The sequence below is a fragment of the Rissa tridactyla genome, chromosome 6 (assembly GCF_028500815.1).
Source record: "Rissa tridactyla isolate bRisTri1 chromosome 6, bRisTri1.patW.cur.20221130, whole genome shotgun sequence".
Taxonomy (NCBI): domain Eukaryota; kingdom Metazoa; phylum Chordata; class Aves; order Charadriiformes; family Laridae; genus Rissa; species Rissa tridactyla.
Window position 1 is genome coordinate 70103710 of NC_071471.1, and position 15071 is coordinate 70118780.

The following is a 15071-nucleotide window of genomic DNA, read 5'->3' on the forward strand; positions in this document are numbered from 1 at the left end:
ACTGCTGCTTCTGGAAGCCCATCTATTGCTGCCGCTTGTAACAAAAAGGGTGGTCAGGTAGAGTCGGGCATGCCATAAGGAATGATTTCGGTGTTTTCAGGGTTTAAAAAGTGGCCTTAGATGTCTTCATACCAAGAAGCATCCAGATTGCACAGCCAAGCCTTGAAAAATGCAAAATTAAAGTTGCATTCTTTAAAAAAATACAGTCCTTTCCTCCAAATAAAGCACCATCTAATATATAGCATCACCAGGTATTTGTTTTTTCCCCACAGGGTCATTTGCACACCAATAATGTAAAATAAAAGTAGTAGTAGGTACACATTGCTTGCATTTTCTACAATGGAAAGAGTCTGCAGGTCATGATTCCCCTACTCTTGCAAACTTGCCCGCAGGGCAGAGTGTTGGAAGCTTTTAAATACTGCTGGCGTGCTCGCGCACAGCCGAAGCGCAGCTAACGCGAGGCCGTTCAGTGTCATATACTTCAAATCTTGAAAAGTGACCCGTCTTGTGCACTTGCCCAAAGGGGCGCCTGGCCCATGGAGAAGCAGGTGAGCGATTTCTGCAGGACTACATTTCTGCGCTGGAACCGCTCCAACAACAGCTGCTGCGTGAGCCTTTCTGCTTAACGGTGGCCACTGGATGTTCCGTGTCTCTGCTTCATGCGCTTTCCGTGCTCAGCACTTTCTGTGGTTTCAGTTTACAGGACAGCCAATGCAGCCGGTGGCCTTTTTTTCTGAACGGGATGCTTTTCTTGGGCTAACTGAAGCGCTTTTATTTAGCAAATCTCTCCTTTTCCAGTTCTGATTAACGGGGGGAAAATATCCTGCGAATATCTACATATATAAAGACCAGTGAGGTGACAATGAAAGGTACAAAAAAAAGGCAGTTATCTATGGCATAGTATTTTATTTTTTTTTTACTTGTATTTGAAGCAGTGAGAACATACGTGCCCTTTTCTCACAGCATATAGTATTTTATGTTGTGGAAACTCTGGCATTTTCTTAACCATTTGGGTAATTACCTAGGCGAACCACCAGATATAATGAAGCATGTCTTTATGGAGAGATAGTACTTAAGAATGAGCAGATAGTTCAGCTGTGGAATTACCAGATCGCGTTTGCTTGGAGCACCTTCAAGTGGAAGATTCTACTAGAAATCCACATGTAAGTTAAAACCTGCTGCATGGGTAAAAAACCCCGCTATATAGCACAGATGATTGTAAAAAGTGTAGCAAACAGAAGTTTAATCAAAGGATTGTAAATCAGTAGTGCATAAAAATGGCGTGCTGGTCTATCTGCATTCATATCAGCCCGTAGTGACGTTAAACAGTTAATTAGTCATCACTCCTAAATTTCTTTTTTAACAACAGCACATTTTCAAATAAAAAATATGCTTTTATTTTTAGTCAGCCTGCCTTAAAGTGTTTTAAAAAGGTCTCTGTTCCTTCTCTTAGTTTGATTGGTTACAATCATAGGAAGCACTTTATAATGGTATATTTAAAAATATATAAAATTATTCTTGTGCTGATGCTGTGCACCAGAAAGTTGTGTATTCATAGGTAAGTTAAAGGATATAAATTTAGATATGTAAAAATTAGACATGTAGCGAAGCATTAGAAACGTATTGTTCATTTTTACAGCCACACCCTACCTGCACGTTGCTTCAAAAAAAAGGAATAATGGAAAAGAAACAAAACTTTGTCATGATGATGTTGGGTATTGGATTTCTGAATTACCTGAATTCCAAGAGTTCAAAACTTAATCTCAATATGCTCTAGGTTTTTAATGCTTCTCTCTTAAAAGTATTACGTGAAAAGGGCACCCGCCTGTAATGTCTGGGGCAACTTTAACTTCTGGTGATGTGGGGTGTCTTTATCTGGAAGGATGATAACGCACGCAGAATGAGTTTTAGCATTAAAAAATTGTTTTGGAGAATGTCTGTAAGATAAACAATGAATTTGTTAACTGCTACACGGTAATTTATAGTCAAATTAAAAACTACTGTTATTTGATTGGAAGTTAATAAAAGAGAGTTAGTATTGTGTACTGAAATGATCAGAAGAAATCAGTATTGAAACTAAGAAAAAAAGCTATCTATCTCTTTCTTTTCTTAGCTTTTGAAAAGGCTCTCAAAATATTCCGTGGAATTAAAAAAAAATAAAAATCTTGCTACTCTGATAATTGATAGCTCTTAAAAAAAAAAAATCTAGGAATAATAAAACTGCGAGATTTGATGGGGAGAGAGAGGGCAAATATGCCATTTTCTTTTTGTTTACTGCCTGTTTATTCATGTTCATTGACGGTGTTTTGTACTTGCTGTTCTAGCGATTAGCATAATAGCAGCGCCGTCGGGCAGCGCTTTAGGGAGAGCCCACGGTGTTCTTGCCTTGCCTCTGGAAAGGGGACTCGTCTGTACCAGTGCCCCGTGTTGAGTGGTGGAGGCTGAAATACCCGCGTGGAAGCAGACGACAGGAAGGAGGAGCAGACACCAGCGCGGCCTGTTCGGAACATCTCTCCCGCCAAGAGAAACTGAACGCTGTAAAAAACCAGAGGATTGAAAGGATGATGTATCTTAATTTTTAAAGGTGAGTTAAAAGTTAAACTTTGCTGAGCACAGAGATAGATGAATATACTGTGACAGGACTTAAAGCCCGTGCTGACAGCACGTCTTTGTCGCCAGATACTACAGGTCCCTGCACTGAGCAGCTACCGCAGAGTACAGTAAATGTTAAATTTCGCATCCTGGTGTATCCCATGGTAATTTGTTCGCTTACACTGTCCTTAAGAATGTAAAACCATTCATCTGTTTTTCACAATGGAATTTTACGTGACATCTGCATGTCTAATCATAAAGACACTAATTTGGTATGAAAACAGCACACAGCCAGCTACTGCTCACGTCCTGGGGAAAAAAACTGCACCAAAACAAAAGAAGTATTTTATAGCTAGGATTTGGGTTTGGTTTTTTTTTTTCCCTCCTCTAAAAGCTACAGATCCTTTTCTGCCTGTAGTATTTTGCATCTGAATATGTATAAATATATTTGCATATCCGCTAATTGGAAGGATTCCAGATTATATGAGTGTTGTACACATTGCACCTACCCGTCAGTTTTACTACAAAAAAACCATCAGCTTGTAGCACGCCGTAACTACCTTGTGCTGGGTTCAAGTCCTGGTAATCATTTTTACAGGATGTTCAGGTTTGCTCACCCTTGTTTCACACGGGGCAGTAACATTTTTTTTTTTCCCAAATGGCTAGAAATCTCTAGCTTTAGATATCTCAGATGTCTCTATGATTACTATCTCTAACATAAGGTAGTAACTCTGTTAGATAACACGTACATGTAATCACACACTCTTCACCGCAAGACTCCGTTCCCTGTCACTGGATACATGTGCTTCAGCTGCTTGCTTTAGAAAAGTGTTAATAGTTAACAAATTTGACATATACTTTTCTGCTTAGTAACGTGCTTACTTCACAGCTTGTTTAAACATATTTTTTCATTCGTTCTCTCTCTCTCGATGAATTGTTAAAGACAGTAAAAGGTATTACATTAGTGATGCCCTTTTGCCTCCAGGCTCCTGCTGCCCCGCTGCAGAAGCCAAGGGTGTCCTCTGGCACCTCATCCCCGATGAGTCCCTGGGCTTTCTTATTCTAGCAACAGCAGACGTGACACCAGGCAGCGCGCGTTGATGCTTGTGCAGGATGCTTGTCCTCAGCCCAGGAATACACTGACAGCCAGGTGCGGGGCTCTTTGAGGGATACAAGCCAGTGAGTAAGTCCATCCAGGCATTTCAATCTAAAAACTCCCCTGTGCTGGGACTGGGGACACCTAGCAGTGTCCTTGTTACCATCGTTCTGCCATTTTCCTCCATACATGAAAAAGTGTGTGGCTGGGATGTTTCTCTGTGGGGTGGAGGCACTCATCTGTATGTCCGACAGGTTCTTGGCGTCACCTGAGAAGGGTTCTAGCTTTGGTGTGCTGGGCTGCACAGCCCCGAGGCCTCTTCTGGGCTCCGTGTTGGCGAGACGGCTGCTGGCGATTACAGGGGTAGGTTTGGGTGCCCTGAATGGATCTTTCTATTTCTATACTTGTAAGACTGCATAGGTGGGTCATGTTTATTTTAAGCCTAAAATTTACTTTAAAGCTTTAAGCTTATATATGTGCTAAATCTTACCTAAGCTGGTACCATTAAATTCAGATGTTAGAGCTGCTGATGCAAACAGATACGACAAACTTTTTAGTAATTTAATTTCACCTTCTTCTTTGGCTACTTACAATTTCAACTTACGATTTCCAGCGGTTATCAGAAGCATTTTGATACAGTCTGATGACTTGGCATTCTAAAAATGGGAGTGTTCAAACCACGAACTGAGATCATATCTCTGCTTCGAACTGAGATGTCCCCCTTACCTCCTCATTTTAGATATAAAGCTAGTGGTGACAGGAAGAAATTAGTATTTTAAATGCAAAATACGTAAAATACATAAAATGCACTTACTGAAATGAGATCCAAGTTTCTATCAATGCTTTTATTTTTGCTTAAAGAAACAAAAACTACAAGCAATGAGGAAACTAACCTATATAAGGTTATAGTTCCTTCTATTTCTCCAACTGATATTTGAAAACTGTTTTTATTACAGCATAGTTGAAAACCGTATTCAGCAGTACTACTGCGAAGGTACAGAAGAGATCAGATGTAACGTTACCACATACTAAAGAGATGAATTTTTTTTTTGCCATGTCTTAGGATAACCAAAGTCTATGTATTAAAATATACATTTTGATTTGAAAATTAGGAAACCCAGCACAATATTTTAGAAGTTAAATACAAAACAGTAGTAAATATGCAAAATAGAGTTGGTAAGCAGAGCGATGAGGCAAAAGAAGTAAGTATAATAGTTGATTCTTAAAATGTGGTTCTTCGTAATGCTTCTTGGCTTCCCCCCACCCGCTGCGTGTAATGTATTGTCGGTCCAAGCAGGCCAGCTATGCGACACCGTGGGATGGTACTGCCTTACACAGTCCAGGCTGAATTTAATTACCAAAGCATCGCAAAGGTAACGACACTGGAAGGCCTGATATCTGCATTAATACGTACTAACCATACCGTGTGTGAGGAAAATGCAGTTTAAAAAAAAAATACAGTTTCATGATATACAGTACTTCTTCAGTAAGAGAACTTGTCCAAAAGGAATACGTCCTCTTTCAGCACAGATTTCTCGACGATTTCAAACAGTAACGTGAAAGCTGAAATTACAGTAAAACTGCTAACACTGAGTGATACTTCGGTTAAATACATATGTTACACATCTGTGTGCAGATATCGGGCATTTCACCATGTTCCAGAAGAGATTTTTTTTTTTTACCCTGACATATTTATTCAAAAGTTTGTTATGAACCATTGAGATTGAGTTGCTTCTACATTTGATTTATCCATGAGTATCAGCACTCCTTAAAGAACAGATCAAAACTAAAATCTCTACGTAGGACCAATAGAGCAGAATTATTCAAGTTCAATGAAATATTACAAAAAAAGGCTTCCTCTTTAGGAAAACTCAGCTATGGTAAAAATATCTACTACAGTGCACTGCACTGTAATAAATATTCAACATAAATTAATAATTTACAAGTACCTGAGCAAGTATACAGAGCACCATAGCACAGCACAGCACCAAAGGCAGTAGCTCAGAATTCTTAAAAATAATGCTGTTTTAAACATTAAAAATTCTAAGTATTGTCATAAAAATGAACTCCAGCTGGAGTTTAAAGGTAGTGCAAACTTCTGTCTTCACTTTTTTAAAATAAAGGTGTCAGATTTTCTAGTCATTTCACATCAGCAGTGTTGCTGAACCTGGATACCTGTGGTGGATGCTTAGGAGCAGGTCTGTTGGAAAGAAAGAAAACAGCAAATTGTTATTTAAACTTTTGTTAGGTCTCGCTTCCAGTGTCGTGCTTGAGGCATGAAGATGAATGGTAAGACCTCTTAGAGTTGTCAAAGTTAACTTCAGACACGTAGCATGGGACACTCATCCTGGGAGGACATCTGAGCAGCCTGGTCTGGTGGGAGGTGTCCCTGCCCAGGGCAGGGCGTTGGAACGAGATCATCTTTAAGGTCCCTTCCAACCCAAACCATTCTAGCATTCTATGTTACTATATAAACAGGTCTCATCAAGAAGCATAAACGGTACCAGGTGACTCCTTTCTTTCAGTTCATGTTTTAATTGCAGCCTGGCCAGTGGGATAGGCTAGCTCAATGTTTCAGGTGTTGCTCTTTAAACTCTTCATTTCTTTGGGTGCTCATCAATTTTGCACCCGTTCAAAAATATTACTTAATGTTGCAGAGTAGCAGTTGGTTTCAAAAAGTTGTAGTAGTCAGCTTGAAATATTAGAACTTTCAGAGTATTTTACTAGAATGGACAGCCATGAGCTTAACTAAAGTTCACTCTTGCAGTCTTTTTGCTAGAAGTATTAGGAAACTAATTTTTTTTTTTTTTCATAGAATCAGAGGGTTGGCAGGGACCTCTGGGGATCATCTAGTCCAACCCCCTGCCAGAGCAGGGTCACCCAGGGCAGGTGGCACAGGAACGCGTCCAGGCGGGTTTGGAATGTCTCCAGAGACGGAGACTCCGCCACCTCTCTGGGCAGCCTGTGCCAGGGCTCTGCCACCCTCAAAGGAAAGAAGTTCCTCCTCATGTTTAGGTGGAACTTCCTATGCTCAAGTTTGTGCCCGTTACCTCTTGTCCTGTCGCTGGGCACCACTGAAAAGAGCCTGGCCCCATCCTCCTGACACCCACCCTTGAAGTATTTATAAGCGTTGATAGGATCCCCCCTCAGCTGTCTTTTTTCCAGACTGAAGATTGGTTTTAATTTTTCTGAGCAATGTTAAGTGCCTCACTAGTGGAATTCCTGTAACTTAAAATACTACTTTTACCTTCCTTGGAGCTCACTTTTTACTTGTAGGAAACTGAAGAACATTGGGTAAGAAAATATCATTGACTGTGCCCATTAACATTGGGCATGATTATTTCACTTCCAGATTGTTTTTTCAACATCCTCTTTTGGAAGTGTACAATTTGTGTGCTTTCTGAATGTTTTGGGTATCATGTTCAGATGATAGAAACTGATGTTCCATTGTGAAATGTGTGAATGGAAAAATGCTTTTATTGGTGGCTGATCTTAACAGTATTCAGTTCTCAGCCTAATTCTGTAGGTGGTCTGAGTAGGATTTTTTTTTTCTCCAAGCTTTGTTTCTCTTGAAATTGGTGCTTATTAACTCCATTCTTTTGAAAGGTATTGTATTTATTGGGCAGCTTTTGTAAATATACTGTCAGATGCTCATGCCAAACCCTCATATGTAGTATAAATTCTCATACTTGTGTGGAAGTCAGTGCAATTGTGCCCAGTGAGAATCAGTCTGATATTGCATGATTTTATATAAACCAATAGAAAATGGTTGTTGTGTAGCTCTTGGCAGTAGTTCAGCACAAGAAGGACAGGGACCTGTTGGAACGGGTCTGGCGGAGGGCCACAAAGATGCTGGGAGGGCTGGAGCCCGTCTGCTGTGAGGACAGGCTGAGAGAGTTGGGGGGGTTCAGCCTGGAGAAGAGAAGGCTCCAGGGAGACCTTAGAGCCCCTTCCAGTCCCTAAAGGGGGCCTACAGGAAGGATGGGGAGGGACTCTGGATCAGGGAGTGTTATGATAGGACACGGGGTAATGGCTTCAAACTGAAAGAGGGGAGATTTAGGTTGGATATCAGGAAGAAATTCTTTACTGTGAGGGTGGTGAGGCACTGGAACAGGTTGCCCAGGGAAGTTGTCAATGGCCCAGCCCTGGAGGGGTTCAAGGCCAGGTTGGATGGGGCTTGGAGCAACCTGGGCTGGTGGGAGGTGTCCCTGCCCAGGGCAGGGGGGTTGGAACTAGATGGTCTTTAAGGTCCCTTCCAACCCGAACCATTCTGTGATTCTGTGAGTAGTTACAGCAGAGCATAGTTACTCAAGGCATTTTAGACCCGTCATTGAACGAAGTGCTAACAGTCAAGGCGTTTTGATTAGAAGAACTAACCTTGCGGGAGTAACGTGAGGCAGAGCTTTCGTGTGTCCGGGCACTGCTGTGCACGCGCTGTTATAGCGCACTTTGGTCAGAGGGTCTGCTGGTAGAGGCTTCCGAGGAGGGTTTGGTTTGTGGGTTTCCTATTATAAAACATAAACGTATTAGGAAATAAAACATATTAGTCTTTGGCACTAGCATAACGTATTTAACATAGCAACAATTGAGTTAAATTGAAGATGAGTTCAAGTGTAGTTGTGACTTACTCATATTTAAATGAGTAAGCCATAACTTATTTTTAATTAACCGGGTTTTACATTTTAAAACAAAGTTTTAATACTGTATTTTGATGATTATGTTTCTTTTCATTCTTTACTCTAGCAATATTGGATGCATCTATACTGGAGTTGATGATTAATTGGTGGTAAATGAAAAAAACGTAGATTGAATATATAAAACTGTAAAAGGAGTTATATAAAAATATGGAAATACTAGAAACCACTTTAAAATGCAAATTCAGATGACCACAGAAACAAACTGCTCAAGTCTCGTTTGAATTGGTAGCATCTGTGGAATTTTTTTAGAGATGCTGCTGTGCTTTCATTCTGTGGAATTAAATGATTCATTAATAAAGAACAGAAGTCATCTGCTGTCAGGCATGAGCTAATGTCTCTTCTGTGTGGTCCCTGAAACATTGCAAACATGGTAACGTGTCTATTTGTGGTCTTCATTATGAAGAACTGGGATAGATTAAGTGACTTGCTCAGGGCATACAAAAACTCTCCAATGTTATCCGAAAACTCACTTCAGATCCTTCTACGATTTGAACTGCACAGTCATGTTTTTTCTAAGTAATTTTATTCTTTACCATTAGTATGCAATAACTATCATTAGTAAAGTTGACGGAAAAGAAACAAGAGCTTACAAGCCTAACCTAGCTAAAAACCTCCTGAAAGACGCAATCAAACCAAGCAATCAGAGGCACGAATTGCTCCTGAATAAAGGACAAATTTTCATTATTTGCTTTGAGCATCCCTTTGTTTTCTCACTTTTCATGGCAAATGTTTGCTCTTTCAAGAAGAAAATGCAGGTTAACTACCAGAAGGCATTTTGATAAAGAAGAAAATACGGAGCTTAAGGAAACCTTGTATGTAGTCGTCTCAAATTTGCCACAAACTACATTTTAAAGCTGTGTACAATGTCCCTTTTCTTTTCCACTACTGACATAACATGTACTAGTTCTTGAGTGAATAAGAAATAGCAACATGAGAAGTTTTTTCTTATTTTAACTTATTGTTGTTGCCAATCTCGCATTCCATATAAAAATGAGTCTCAACTATCATCCAGAAGAACTTCTTCCACTATAAAACAAGATCAACACATTTTGCTATAAGAAGCTTGTCTGTGAGTTCTGTCTTTAGGGAAAAAAAAAATAATTGCATGTATTCTTGAGATGATCAGAGCTGGCAAATGATTAAATAAACAGCATGCTTGTAAATACTCTATGTAGCTTTATCTCGTAGGGCTATCCTGTTGAAAGTCACGGAGTTTAATTAAACACCTGCAAGGAAGTTCTTCAAACCATGATCATTTCCCATGACACAGAACTAGAACCCTGAAACGATTAAGAGAAGAAATCTTACCATCAGGGTTACTTAACCGAAGGTTACCTTGTGCGCTAAATTTCTTACACAATGAAATCTTGCTGTATGTGTTTTGAAGTGAAAAATACCAATTTGGAACAAGCTAGATAACAGCAGAAACTGATATTTTTAAATAACAATTATCTCTGCAGAAAACATAAATAATAATATTTAATTATTTTTCTTAAACTTTATGGCTTTTAAAAAATTATTATTTATTACATGGGAGAGTATATGGATCATCACCTCGAGTGTGACAGTATTTAAAAAAAAAAAAAAAGAAAAGTTGTAACAAACACAAACCCATCAGCATTATAAAGACAGCAAACAACGAATGCGTCTTTGAGCACCAAACAGCCTTTATTCCCTTGATTGCCTTCACAGAAGTGGCCTTTTCCCTCAAGTACTTTTACATGATTAATCACATGAATTAGTCTGATCACATGAGTATTCAGCTGTGTGCTTGATCAGTCCCTAATTGTTATTGCATGATTTGTATTTACTCGTCAATTGGCAGAATGCTTGGGTACCATAATTGGGAAGAGGAACCGATCCAGGCTCAGCAGTCTGGAGAAACAAAGATCTGAAGAGCTTAAGATCTGGTAAGGATGAATGAACAAAAAGAGAGGAGATCTTTCCTTGTTTGTTTGTGTTTATTAGCTGTGTCCCATGTCCAGTCACCACCTGCAACATGTGGTAGTGGAGAAAGATTGACTTTCTGAGAAGCTCAGAGCAGCGAAGTATTGATGGGACCCTGCCCGTTGTCTTTTTCCCCCTTTTTGCAGGGGAAGCTGGCTGAAATGGCTAATCTGTATGCGCTGATCTAGAACAGCTCTTCAGCTATGGAGCGCGCATCTTCTCACGGCTAAACATTAAGATAATCTTTGATGCCTAAACCAAAGGAATTCTTTAGGTCCTCTTATTCCAGAAGGAGCATCCATGTGAGGAAGTACGTTGAAACAGCAATCATACTGTAAATATAACTCTGATGGGTAGAAAAGTCCAACACCTGATTTCCTGATTTCTTTTTTCTCTTTTTTTTTCCCCCAAGGCTTTTAAAAATGTCATCTTTGAGTAAATATACTTGAGGAGGAAGCAGCAAAGAAGCTTGACAGAAAGTCTAATGTGGCGAGCTGGTAAGAAAGGGTAAAAGGAAGAGGAGGAAAAAAAAAAAGGGAGGGAATGCAGATAAAAATGAAGATGGAGAGTGTGTAATGGCAGAGATGAAAAATGGAGGGGAAATTCATATTAAAGAGTTGTCAGCACAGGAAAATGCCCCCAGGAAAACATACACCTTAGAAGCAGAGGAAAAAATATTTGAAGAAATCAATCCCCTCCCCCAAACTGACTTCAGGATGGTCTTTTATATTCTTTATGTGCCTCAGGAGAACCCAAACGGATACCGCTTTGTATGTTAACATGTGTAGAAACCTGCTGTAGCCTTTGCTGTCCCGGAAAGTCCCTAGCACAGCTCCTAGTACCACCATGGCTGGGCTTCCCTGATTCACCTCTCTCTCCCTTCTCCCAGCCCATTTTTGTCCCCTGCAGAGCTTCAGCTCTTCAATACAAAGAGTTTCTTGATGGGTTTCTTTGTCCAGTTTTACATCAACAAGTTAGCATTTAATGCATGTAGTCTCTGTCTGTATTTGGGGAATTACTGTTTTAAATATTGTCACGATCTCCTTTTACAGCTAGAAAGAAAAACATAATTCTCATATCGAGCAGATACAAAGACATCGGGTGCATGGAGCTTTAGTTTGTTTCACCGATAGATTTTTTTTTTTTTTTTTTAAATAAGCAACTAGAAGAAGGTTCTTGCCTGAAATGCAGTGGGTGAGAAGGGCCTTCCCCAATCTGTCTTGGTGGGGACTTAATTTGTGTTAGCCCTCTGTGCCTAAAGCCGGCCTGAGGTGCCATAGGAGAGATATTAACACGATTAACTACGGCAGAATGTGCAGAAGGTGAGCCCAGCTTAGTTTTACTAGGGGAAAAGTAAAAATACAAAGCTGTATTTCCTGTAATAAAGATGAGCTATAAAATATGTGATGTATTTTGCTAATAAGATGATGACAGTACCCGAGGCAGCAACCGAATGCTAACAGTAACAAAACCAAGTGGAAGCGATCAAATTGGAATGCATGGACTTAACCCCCAGTCACTATAAACCTGCAACGTTTCCTTGACTTCAGCGGTGCTGTGCTGATTTATATTGGCTGGGAATCTGGCCCCTAAATAAAGTATGTATGTTTGCCTTGCGAGAGCATCTGAAAGAAGAAAAAGCTCTTTATCAGTCAAAAGATTGTTAAATATTAAACTTGGCCACAGTTCATTTGCAAAGTTTTTTTGTGTGTGTGTTTGGTTTTGTTTTTTTTTTAAACTATTTTACTTGCATCTGCAAGGAAATTTTATAGCAAAATAATAATCCATTCATTGCTGTCTCAATAGCCACTAGAGGCAAAAAGAGAGTCTTAGAGTCTACTCAGTATGCTGTGCCTTAGTTATTCACTGGTCAAAGCCTAGAAGTGTCACGGAAGTAGCTGGTGCTTATATATATATGTACCTCTCGGAAGGGAGAGGCAGGAGGAGGCAGCTGTGGAGCCATAGAAAGAATAAACGGTTTCGGATACTCTTCTTCGGCACTATACTGCAGTACCGAGCATCTGGATGATATTATGAATGTAGCAATGATTTTTAAAGTGCTTCCTCTTGATGACCTGATGGATGCACTTCCAAGAGAGTGCTGAAGCCATACATCAAGTAGTATCTATATAAACTAGACCCAAACTATTCTCAAGTTAATTTACTTCTTCCAAGCTTTGAGGGAGTAAAATTGTTAACTTCAGAAGAAAAGATTTTCTTTCCATACAGCATTTTGTGTGTCCCTAGGATATAAAAAGGAGCTATTTCTGACGGTCTTGAATTGAGGTTATGGACATTTTGAAAGAAGTCACTCTTGCTTATTCACTAGGTTGCCTGGAGTTGATCCCGTTTGTCCTACTTCTGTTTCATGCAGCAACTGAAAATTGAAAACAGGGATATTTTGCTTGATGGAGGATCCATCTGCCAAACTGAAAAGCTTTTTGGCAGTTTCAGATCTGTCAGTCTTTGGTAATGATAGGAGTAGAGATCTGGTATTCTGCCTTGCCCTTTATGTGGGATTTGAAGGGGAGGACACTTAGGAACATGAATTGTAGTGGCACATTGGGCTGCTTTGATGTGCCGTGACAGGCTGGGGCAGATACAGATGCACCATCAGCATGAGAAATGGTTACTTGCTCTTGGAAAGCCTTTTTTCCATCTCTCTTCTGCTAGGGGGAGACAGCGTAAGCTAATAAGTTGCTAGATAAGAAGAAATTCCTTCTTTTCTTTTTTTTTTTAAGTAATCTTCTGATTAAGAAACAGAAAAGCACTTGTACTTAAACTCTTAACTTTGACCACTGTGAAAAATGCAGAATGTTTTAAGGAATGCAAGAAAATAAACAACGAAACCACTGGTGCTAGAGACAAAAGCAACACAAACCAATGCTACTTCAGATTTCCTACATAATTGATTTTGGAAAGAATCGGTATTTCCCATTCCCCTGAAAAGTAAAATAAATACCTAGCAAGATGGAAGAGGGAAGAGGAGAAAGCTTAAACACTTATAAAAGCTGGTCTAACCCGAGTGATTCAGTGTTCAGACAAAATTAAAACTAGACACCCTTTTTCTGCTGTCATAATACATAAGCACACCGCCATGGCCGCTTGGCAGTGTCTCCTCCCTTTTTGTTTCTGTGTTGTTTTTACAACCACTTTTCAAAGCACCACACTTCAGCGACTGTTTCTCATAGCCATATCCTCCTACAAATCATTGGGAATGGGGAGTAGCTCACAGGGTTGCTGTGGGAATAGGATGCTCTGTCCTTGGACATCCCCATAGGTGCAGATGGGCACAGTCACTCGGGACACAGCTATCTGCGTACGGATTTGCAGTATGTGCCTCCAAATCAATGTGATACTCATTTAAGATAGCTTGGTGATAATGACATTCACTTCATTTTAATCTTGTACTATATCCAGAATAGCACAATGTCAACGTAACAGAAATAGATGGGTGCCTGATTTCCTTGCTTGGACACAGTCACGCTACAAATACAACCAAAAGAGAGAAGCCAGTGACAAGAAAAGGGACAATTTAATATAGACAGCTGCACAGACAACTTCATCTACTCCGAATATGGCCTTGAGATGCATCTTATTACAAAAAAAAAAGGGTTGCCAGCTCTATTTAAATGTTGCAATGAAAGATATGTCTACATGAAATAGTGTGGGTAATTACAAGTCTGCTTTTCAGGTCTGTGTTCTGGAAAAAAAATACTCAATTCATAGACCCCTTGGCAGAAGAGAAGCACATCCAAGCTAATATACCTTTTGCTCTTTCACAAGACATCTGCAAGTTGACTTCCTAAACTATATCACTGTATTTGGCACCTTGCTAACAAACCATACAGTTTCCCCTCCGGTTGGGCAGATGGCAAGATGAGCCTGTGTTTGCCTGTTAATATGGAGCTTGTTTATACTCTTGTGCCTTCTGAGCGGTGAAGAGAGAGTTCAGGATCCTAAATTTTAGGATCACAACCTCAGCTGGCATAAACCAATATATCTACACTGCGTTTCTAAACTTGTACAAAGAAATACTGTGAAAAAAGGCCAATATGAAAGATGAGAAAACACTTTGTTCCTCTTCATCACATGCAGATACTCACTAAATATTAAACAGAAGAGAAGCATAAAGAAAACCAATGGTTACCTGGGTGAACCTCAGCGAAGGGTTAGCTGGCAAGGGTCTTTCAGGCACAGCTTGGTGACTTGGCAGCTGGGGAAGGGGTGGGAGGACTCGCTGCGGTGTTTTTAATTGTGGCAAATCGTGTGTCTTCACAGGGTTACTGATGTCAATGATCTGATACGGCAGCGGTCGTCTTGGACCATCTCTCTGTAAGAACAACCCCAAACAAAAGTTATAAACTTCACGAGTTGAGATAAGCATTGCTACTTTAAGACCTCTGTTATTCACTTGCTTTTCTCTTCTACTCTGCTTTCGTCTACCTTCAACACCTCTGCAACCAGAGACGCAATTAACAGCTTCCAGAGTCCTACTCAATCATAGAATCATAGGGTTGGAAGGGACCTCTGGAGATCATCTAGTCCAACCCCCTGCCAGAGCAGGGTCACCCAGAGCAGGTGGCACATTCAAGCACAAATCCTTCACCGCTCAGACGTAGTGTTCTGGTGTAAGCTGGCTGGCTCTGTCCTGCAGAATAAAGTATTTCTTTTCTCCACTTGACACCTCCACCTATCTAAAACTTGGAAGATGTAAATGTATTTTGAAGCCTACATCT

General features: G+C 40.1%; 1 protein-coding gene across 1 annotated transcript in view; it reads right to left on the reverse strand.

Annotated features, from left to right (window-relative positions):
- Nucleotides 1-4230: 4230 nt before the first annotated feature.
- The window catches only part of ADAM12 (ADAM metallopeptidase domain 12), a 189906-nt gene continuing 179065 nt past the window's right edge, over nucleotides 4231-15071 (reverse strand). The window contains exons 21-23 of the mRNA XM_054206751.1: nucleotides 14483-14665; nucleotides 8066-8193; nucleotides 4231-5888 (exon numbers count right to left, since the gene is read on the reverse strand). Coding sequence (XP_054062726.1) covers nucleotides 5828-5888; nucleotides 8066-8193; nucleotides 14483-14665 — 372 coding nt within the window. The 3' untranslated portion in view covers nucleotides 4231-5827. The remainder of the gene's footprint in view (nucleotides 5889-8065; nucleotides 8194-14482; nucleotides 14666-15071) is intronic.